We start from the raw sequence: 9,215 nt of genomic DNA on the forward strand, positions 1-9,215 counted from the left end.
ATCAAATAGGCTTATTGAGCTTATCGAACCACTTAAATTTGCCTACTATCTCATTTTATTTATTCTTATTATATTTTATGATTTATATTTATTATTAATCTCAAATATCATTTATTATATTTATCAGATATATATATATTCTCCAATAAAATCATTAATCAAGAATATTTATTAAAATTAAAAAAAAAATTTGTCACTCAATTCACCTTCCTCTCGAGTAACCATAGCTTAAGGGATTAACAATATTCTTCTATGATAAAAACTTAAATTAACAATTTTTAATAATTAAGATACAAAATTAACTATTAAATTTCAAAGATCAAATGTCATTTTTTTCAATTGATAAGGGAACAAGCCATCCCAAATCATTTACAAGTGTAGAACAAGTAAAAACTCACCTTTTCCTAAAGTGACACATGTGAATAGAGTAAGGATCTTACATTTCTACTGCATTCTATCTTTAGCTTGGTGGGTGGTAGAACCAAATTGTTAGCTTAACCTAATTAGCCTTAATCTTTAGTGCTCAATTAGGCGTTCTTTTTAGGTGAATTAACCTAATTAGCCTTAATCCAAAGAGACCGCCCTAGTTGGGGCAAGGGTCAATAGTTGTTAACCTAATTAGCCTTAATCCTGTTAACAACTATATATTGACCCTTGCCCCAACTAGGTTAAGGCTAATTAGCCTAATTAACCTAATTAGCCTTAACCCAACTAGGGCGATCTCTTTGGATTCAGGAAAAATTAGCCTTAACCTAATTAACTGAGGTAAGGATGGCATATAGCATTCTCGCCCTAGTAATATATATATATATATATATTTAATTATATATAAATATTTTTCTATTCTTTAGTTAGGAAAATAGATCATTTTAAAGTTATGAGAAACTCTGTCAATAATGCGGATTTCAAAATACTCTTTTTTATTTTAATTAAAAAAAAAAACTTAGGGAAACAAGATTTAAAATGCAATTTTTTGTTTGCATGCATAGCATGTACGAGATACACCTCTAAACCATTTTGATAAATGTGTTTGGTTTCTCTATTGTGAATGTTATGTAGTACTTGATTTGAATTAAGAGATGATAATTTATCAGATGTTATGTTATATACTTGTTTGCTTTATCTAATTAAAGTTTGATTTTAAATACAATTGTGATTGTGAATGAATAGAATAGTATGGTTTCAAGTTATTAAAATAGGTCTAAATTTGAAACATAATTGTATGGGTATATTTTTAATTGCAAAAGTATATTAGAAATATACTGAATTAAGTTTAGAATTATTTAGTAAAAGGATTTTCATGGTTGGGGATGCAAAATGATGGGCTTTCATTTTTCCTTGGTGTTTAGGGATGCAATTAATGGTAAGGACACCTTACTATACAACCTCTTACGCTAGGGTTGATGTGATGTGATGTGTCACTGACTCAACATGTAGCGTACATCAAAAGAATGAATCACATCACATTCTTTCTTTCTATGTAAATGCATCCCATAATGCCCCTATCGACATTTATGGAAAAAATTAGGATTTTAAGGTCAACCACTCACCTCTATTTTTGTATAAATTTTAGGTGGAAAAAATTAGGATTTTAAGGTCAACCACTCACCTCTATTTTTGTATAAATTTTAGGTGAAATGTGGTGTCTTGAAAATTGTGCTCAAAATGCCCATCGTGTCAAAATTCCTCCATATGTACAAATTTTCTCAAGATTTATTTCCTAATTTTTTTTCATATTTTAATTCAATTATGTCAAAACTAAATCTGGTTAGAGTTCTGAAATTGAAGATTCTGATTCCACTTTTTGATAAAATTAGAATCGGAATTGAAACCATTTCCTTAATGGTTTGGTTCTCATTCTCAACTATTTCATTTCTAGTTTCCATTCTAATCATTTTAATAAAATAAAAAAAAAGGAAGAAAAACTTGAACTTAATTTATATAAATTAAGTTATTTACGTATCTTTTTAAAGTTTTAAAAAAATTAAATTTTACATAATTCACTTATAATTTAAATTTGTAATCTTCTTATTTTAATTAGAATTATTTTTAAAAATATTAATTATTATGCATTATATTATATATTTTATATTTATTTAATTTATTTTTTAACCGTTTGAACCCATTTTGATTTTGATTTTGATTTCTATTCTAGTTCTAATTTTTTATTTTTAAAAATTAAAATTAGATCGTAAATTTTTAGTTTTGATTTTCATTTTTAAATTAAAACTATAAAACGATTTTAATTTATTTTTTTTAAAAAAAATTCAATTTGAACCTATCGTGGTCAGCCCCAGCCAACCCAATCATTTTTTTATAGATCAAAATTTCTCTCTTGTAGTGTGCGGCGGTCACACCATTGGAACCATCCAATCCTTTTCCTTTGCTCCCCCAAGTCCAAGCCTCTCCCTTGGCCTATGATGACATTTGACCTTAGGCCTAGCCTTAGCTGGTTGTCCCATCACCGATGTGATAGTGTGGCAGTTAATCACCCCTTGTGTAATTTTAAGAAAGTTCTAAAAATTGCACTTCTCCAACATTTTCTCATTCCTTTTTACAGACCAATCCTTAAACTTCTAAAAATGGAATGAAAACCCTTCCAGTTTTGTTTGTGAATTTCAACCCCTAAAGTTTGGAAAGATTTCATTATTACCTCTAAAATTTTGAACAATTGTACTATAACCCCAAGGTTTAGGGTTTTCTCACCTCAACACTCTTTAAAAATATCAAACATCTCTGATGGATTATGCTTTCTTCAAAATTATTAAAAAAAATTACCCTTTTCTCATATCTTTAAAAATATTCAAAATTTCTTTTAAAATGTCAAGTATTGTATCACTCATTGCACAAAAAAATATAACTTAAAAGCATATAATAGGTACATATATGAGTTGTATGATTCTTTATGATAGTAGGTTATTTAAGCATAAAAAATATGAGACTCCTAATATAATTATTAGTTCCACTTCACTCATGTTATTTTAACTTAAACAAATTACGACCATATTTTTATTCTCCACACCATCTTTAGTAATTCTCATAAAGAGTCGATTGTCTAGAATACATCTTAAGAGATATAGAATGGGGTCAAGCTTGATCAAAATTGCTAAAAGAAAAAAAAAAAAAATCTTGCACATATTAACATTCTCTTGAAAAATTGAAAAATTAGAGACCTCTAACAAAATCAGACAATAGTAAACAACCTAGCATGATTGAGTTCTTGGGGTATAAAGAATATCCTAAGTGTAGGATACACCCAACACAAGTTGATATCTGTTTAACTCTTAATTATCTCTGTTTCTACGACTATTATTTGTTCTTGGAGACATCTAAGACAACTCTTCCCACTTTCCACAAATTGACAAAGAATAAATTATAATTCACCACCCTAGCTACTTTGCATTAACTCTGGACTCCCCATTATTCTAAATCATTATATTTTTAAAAATGCACGATTGTGCATCATCGATCGAAAACTCTGCAGTCACTTTGCCAATGTTCCATTAACTGCAAATGTTGTGGATCATGAGTTAACCGCTAGCTTGGAACTTGATGCATGGGCCATAAACAGGTGAACTGGGACCAGTTTGCTAGCTAGCCAGGAACTTAATTCAGATGCATTATTACACTTTGCAGAATGCTGTGTATAAAATTAACGCGCGCGCACACATATATGTACACGCACTATTAGACAAGTGTCCGTCTGTATCTTGGAGTTGGAGGCCCATATAATAGAGTTAAAAAAGAAGCATATCTTAGGGTTTTGTACTTTAATATACTGCTGGTTATATATATATATGTATATGAGAATATGTTCGAACCCAATGAATTTCTACCTTATTTTTGTCTGCTTTTGGTCTTCGATCTTCGTGTCTTGTTGGAATCTATTCCACAGCAGTGGTCTGCTCTGCGCCTTGTCTTCTGCTGCATGGATTGGGTAAACCTGTGGACAAAAGAAACCACCCTCTCTTGCTGCGCACTGATAGAAGACTTGTTTGGCTGCAATGACAGCATTTTTGGGTTTCCACCCTCTGAAGATGAAAAGGACAAACAAAACCTTGACAAATTTGAAGTGTTTGATTTAAAACCTTAATTCCACTAATAATCTGTTCGCAAATCCAAAACCTTCAACATCAAATTTTGGAATAAATATTGGGCTAAGTTCTTGGTTTATATTTTGTTCTGTTCTTCTCTGGGACATGATAACTTCACACAACTTTAGTTTTTATACATGAAAAATATCACGGGTCATATATATAATAAACATTTTATAAATTTCTAAAGAGAGATAAACAAATAAAGTGTGGTTGTCATATTGGAGGAGTGCTGCTGTTGCTGGAGAAGAAGTGCTATCATCCCAACTTGTTATATATATATATATATGTGAACCGTTTATTTTTCATTTTTAACTAACCGGCCAAAATAATTTTTCTGAAATATGATTATAACAATCTCCATCCTTGAAAAACTAAAAATATATATTAGTGGGGCTTTTGTAAATGTAACATATGTCATAGACTTGGTTCATCCAATGCACAAAAGTGGAACTTTCAGGGCTGGTACTACTACAATATCCAGACATTGTTGATTAAGGGAATCTAGCAAAAATAATAATAATAATAATAAAAATGTTGATTAAGGTTGAACATCATTAGAATTTTTATTTATTTATTTTTGAAAATGCAAATTGTCAAAGGCAATTAAGTGTTTCACGCCTGCATGGGCAGCCCAGCTGGTCAAGAAAGGAGGCACAAAGTGTATTCCATAGTGAATTTTGGATCAAGACCAAGAATCGAGTCTCGCAAGCAACAATATGGGGTACCTCTCTTCAAAGTGAGGGGGGCTCCTTGTGTGCGGTGAGCTAAGGTCTAGCCACTGCCGGCTGGGTCACCATGATTAACCTCCTCTCACGTCTTGTCAGGCTGAGTGTAAAGCACCCGGGGTAAGCAATTTCACCTTTTTGACCAATTAAGTGCTTCATGAATTGATAAAGAACAAGGAAGATTGCTTTTCCTTCTCCCATCCCAATACATACATACATACATGTATGTATATATATATATATTATGATATATGGCCTCCAGTCCTGAAATAGCCAAGACAGTCGGAGACAAAACTCAAAACCTAAACCACTAGTACTGGTGAATATTGTGGGGGAAAATGAAGCCCATTGTTGTCAATATTCTCTTCATCGTCTTGTTCTTCTTATTCCTCTCATCTTCCAACAGTGTAACTGTAAGAACATATATATAACAACCCCTCCTTCTGGTTTCCTTTGGCCTATAGTGATATTTATCACCATCGATCTTTCTATTGTTATTTGTCTGCTTATGTACTTGTTTGCTTAATTTGTCATTTATATGTAAATGCATGGATGCTTCAGGTTCCATTATTGGGCAGCAAAGAAAACCCATTTACAGCCAAAGCATCACTCCTTCGGTATTGGAACAAACGCATCTCCACTGGCCTTCCACCGCCGCCTTTCCTTCTTTCCAAAGCCTCCCCGCTCTCCGCCGTGGACGCGGCGTTCTTCGCCGGCCTCGCCTCTCGGAAATCGCTCTCCTCCCGCCTCTCCTCCTTCTGCTCCGCCGCAAACTTGTTCTGCCTCTTTGACTCGTCCCCACATGGCCGAGACGCCGACTTCGCTCTTTATTCCAACAAGAACTTTTCTGGCTACGGAACGTCCCGCCTCGGCGGGGTCGACGCTTTCAAGAACTACTCCAATGGCCTCAACTTCGCCGCCGGGTCGTTCACCCGCTACAGCCGGAGCTCCACCGACCACGCCGAGAAGTTCTCAAGCTACGCCGATGACGGCAATTTGGCTACCGCCAACTTCACCTCCTACGCGTCCAGCGCCTCTGGCGGCTCCGGCGAGTTCACGAACTACCATCCTCGAGTGAACGTCCCGAACCTTCAGTTCACTTCCTATGATTCCGACGGCAACAATCACAAGCTTTCGTTCTCAAGCTACACGGACGACACGAACTCAGGAAGCCAAGGGTTTACAAACTACGGAAAGAACGGCAATGGCGTGCCGGCAGAGTTCAGAAGCTATGGCGATACTTCGAACATTATGGGGTCGACATTCACCGGCTACGGCGAGATGGGTAACGCGGCAAACGATACATTCAAGGCTTACACTTCGAATGCAAACAATCCTGTCAACAATTTCAAGGGCTATAGCGTTGGAGGAAATTCTGCCATTGACAGCTTCACAAGCTACAGAAATGGAGGCAATGTCGGTAGTGATTCCTTCCAATCGTATGCGAAGAACTCAAACTCGGCCAAGGAGAGTTTCGCGAATTATGGAAAAACATTCAACGGAGGCACCGATTCATTCAAAGAATACGGCAAAGGATCGGTTGGACACTCGATCGGATTTAAAATCTATGCCTTCAACCACACATTCAAAGACTACGCCCGTAAAGGCGTCACTTTTGCTCAGTACAGCAACTCGAGCACGAGTGGCATTTCCGTAAATAGTTGGGTGGAACCGGGCAAATTCTTCCGGGAGTCCATGCTGAAGACAGGGACCGTTATGAAAATGCCCGACATTCGGGACAGATTGCCCAGAAGGTCGTTTCTGCCCCGGGCTATCTCGTCCAAATTACCTTTTTCAACCCGGGAACTACCTGAGCTGAAGCGGATCTTCCACGCCCCGAACAACTCGGCCGCGGAGCGCGTGATAGTGAACGCGCTGCAGGAGTGCGAGCGGCAGCCGAGCCGGGGAGAGACCAAGCGGTGCGTCAGCTCGGCAGAGGACATGATGGACTTCGCCACCTCCGTCTTGGGTAGCAACGTGATCGCTAGAACAACCCAAAGCGTCAACGGGTCAACCCGAGATGTGATGATCGGGAAAGTGGAGAAGATCAACGGTGGGGAAGTGACAAAATCAGTGTCGTGTCATCAGAGCTTGTACCCGTCCCTACTTTATTACTGCCACTCTGTACCAAAAGTCCGGGTCTACGTGGCGGAAATTGATGATGTGGAGACGAAGTTGAAGATAAATGAAGGGGTTGCCGTATGTCATCTTGACACGTCAGCATGGAGTCCAGGTCATGGGGCATTCGCGGCGCTGGGGTCCAGGCCTGGGCTCATAGAGGTGTGCCATTGGATCTTTGAGAATGACGTGTCGTGGACGGTTGCTGGGTGATTGATCTCTAAAATTGGGCGGCTTTCCATTTGTTGGAATCATTTTGAATACTTTTCATGGAAGGAACTTTCATTGATGGTATTTTATTGAAGCTTCCTGTGATTTTGGTGATTTTTGCACTTATTTTTGTGTCTTAGTACTATTTTACTCGTTCCGACTTTTCTTCAGTTAGGTTAAAGAACCTAATGGCATTATAAAAGGAGAAAAAAAGAAAAAAAGCACAAATTTTACTCTTTCAATCTTATGTTTTACATCAACCTTTAGTATCCAGAATATCTCTAAAATAGAAGACGATTAGAGATATGGGGTGTCTTCTGTTCTGGCCCTCCTAAGTTAATTTTTATAAATATATATATATATATATATAGGATTAGGAGAAATATAGTTTAAGTAATATATAGACAGTGAATTGACATATTCTCACATACAAGAGGGTCTCTTGAAGGTACACAAGAGGCCCTCGAGAGTGACCTCTTTGGAACTTTTTTTGTCAGAAAGGTTTTCTAAACTTCCTTTATTAGACTTTTTCTTTTTGGACTTATTTTGTATTTAGACTCATTTTTTTAGACACAACAATAGTAAATAATAATTTGTACAAAGTTGAGTCGGATACAAACTCTCCCAAAAAATTAATGAAAAATCAATTTACATTCAAATTTAATGATTTAATTTCACAACTCTCTCTCTCTCTCTCTCTTCGAGACAAAGGCTAAGTAATGCCTAGGGGCTAAAATAATTCTTCGTTTGATTATGTTTCATTTGACTTCGTTGTCATATTTTGTATTTATTTTTGTGTTTCGTATTATTTTTTTAATTGAAAAAATATTATTTAAAATACCTATGTAAAGTATATTTTTTATTGAGTGTGTACACAATTATCTTCTTTGTCCAACCACTTAATCCAATGGTTGTTTATGACCTCCTCCTCCTCCTCTTCTTCCTGGTGGCGTCTTCTTTCTTCGCTTCTTTTTCATCGTTGCGAAGGGTTGTGTGAATCCGTCTTGATGATGCCAAGCAAAAGTGATAGGCAAATACATATTTTATTTTCTTATTTAAATATTTAAATATTTTTTATTTTCATTATATTACTAAATTATATAATTTTGAATCAATTTCACTATTAAACTTTTTATTATTTTAATTATTTCGATTTAATTACACACCTCGACAAATATATAATTTAAGGATATAATTGAAATAATAAAAAATATAAAAGTATAATTAATTTGAAATTATATAATTTTGAGTGTAATTAAAATAATAATAAAATTAAATATTTAAAAAATATATATATAAATATAAAGATTAAAATATATATTTTAGACATTGACACCATGGATGACCACGTGGACTAAAGCCACGTAATCAGCCCCCAACGTCAATAATTTCTAGTTGTGGGTCCCAGGAAGAAAAAGAAAAGGATAAAAGAAGATCATTGTTATACGGAGACCAAGAAGACGTAGAAAACGAAAAAAGAAGACAGATAGATAGATATTGATGATGGATGATGGTGCATGTTGAAAATAATGAATAACATGTTGGTCTTTTGTGATTTTTCCAAAATTTAAAACAAAATTCTTGTTCACCTTTTATAAAGGTGACAATTTGTTCCCAATGCGCGAGTCCTTGCTCTTGTTCTCAACTCATTTTGATTAATACTATTTTACTTATCCAATTTAAGTTGGTGCAAATATTAGATTTGAGACATGATGATAAAAATACTCTTCGTCTCGTGTTCAAATTTGTATGCATATAGATTATATGCATTATATATACTAATATTTTAAATTATTACTTATATTTTCACTCATAAAAAAGTAGCCATCACCCACGGAAGCTATATCATATGACATGCCCATGACTCTAGTACATTGGCCGATAGAGGTTTGCTCATTCGAGTGACTAACCATCACTAAGGACTCGTTACTTTCATTGAGCCAATAGTATGGGAATGATTGAAAAATTAAGTTTGTAAATAATCGTTTTCCTTAATTGTGAACATCGAAACTAGAAACAAGTAGAATAAGCCACTCCACCATGGTAGTCCTTAAAGCATTATTTA

The 9,215-nt window shown here is 35.1% G+C and overlaps 1 protein-coding gene across 1 annotated transcript; it reads left to right on the top strand.

The window, feature by feature from the left end:
- Nucleotides 1–5,065: 5,065 nt before the first annotated feature.
- LOC127794033 (polygalacturonase 1 beta-like protein 1) lies at nt 5,066–7,360 on the top strand. The gene is made up of 2 exons (XM_052324898.1): nt 5,066–5,235; nt 5,384–7,360. Exons 1-2 carry the CDS (start codon nt 5,161–5,163, stop codon nt 7,151–7,153), a joined length of 1,845 nt encoding a protein of 614 aa, XP_052180858.1. The 5' UTR covers nt 5,066–5,160; the 3' UTR covers nt 7,154–7,360.
- Nucleotides 7,361–9,215: the final 1,855 nt, after the last annotated feature.

The sequence above is a fragment of the Diospyros lotus genome, chromosome 2 (assembly GCF_014633365.1).
Source record: "Diospyros lotus cultivar Yz01 chromosome 2, ASM1463336v1, whole genome shotgun sequence".
NCBI lineage: Eukaryota > Viridiplantae > Streptophyta > Magnoliopsida > Ericales > Ebenaceae > Diospyros > Diospyros lotus.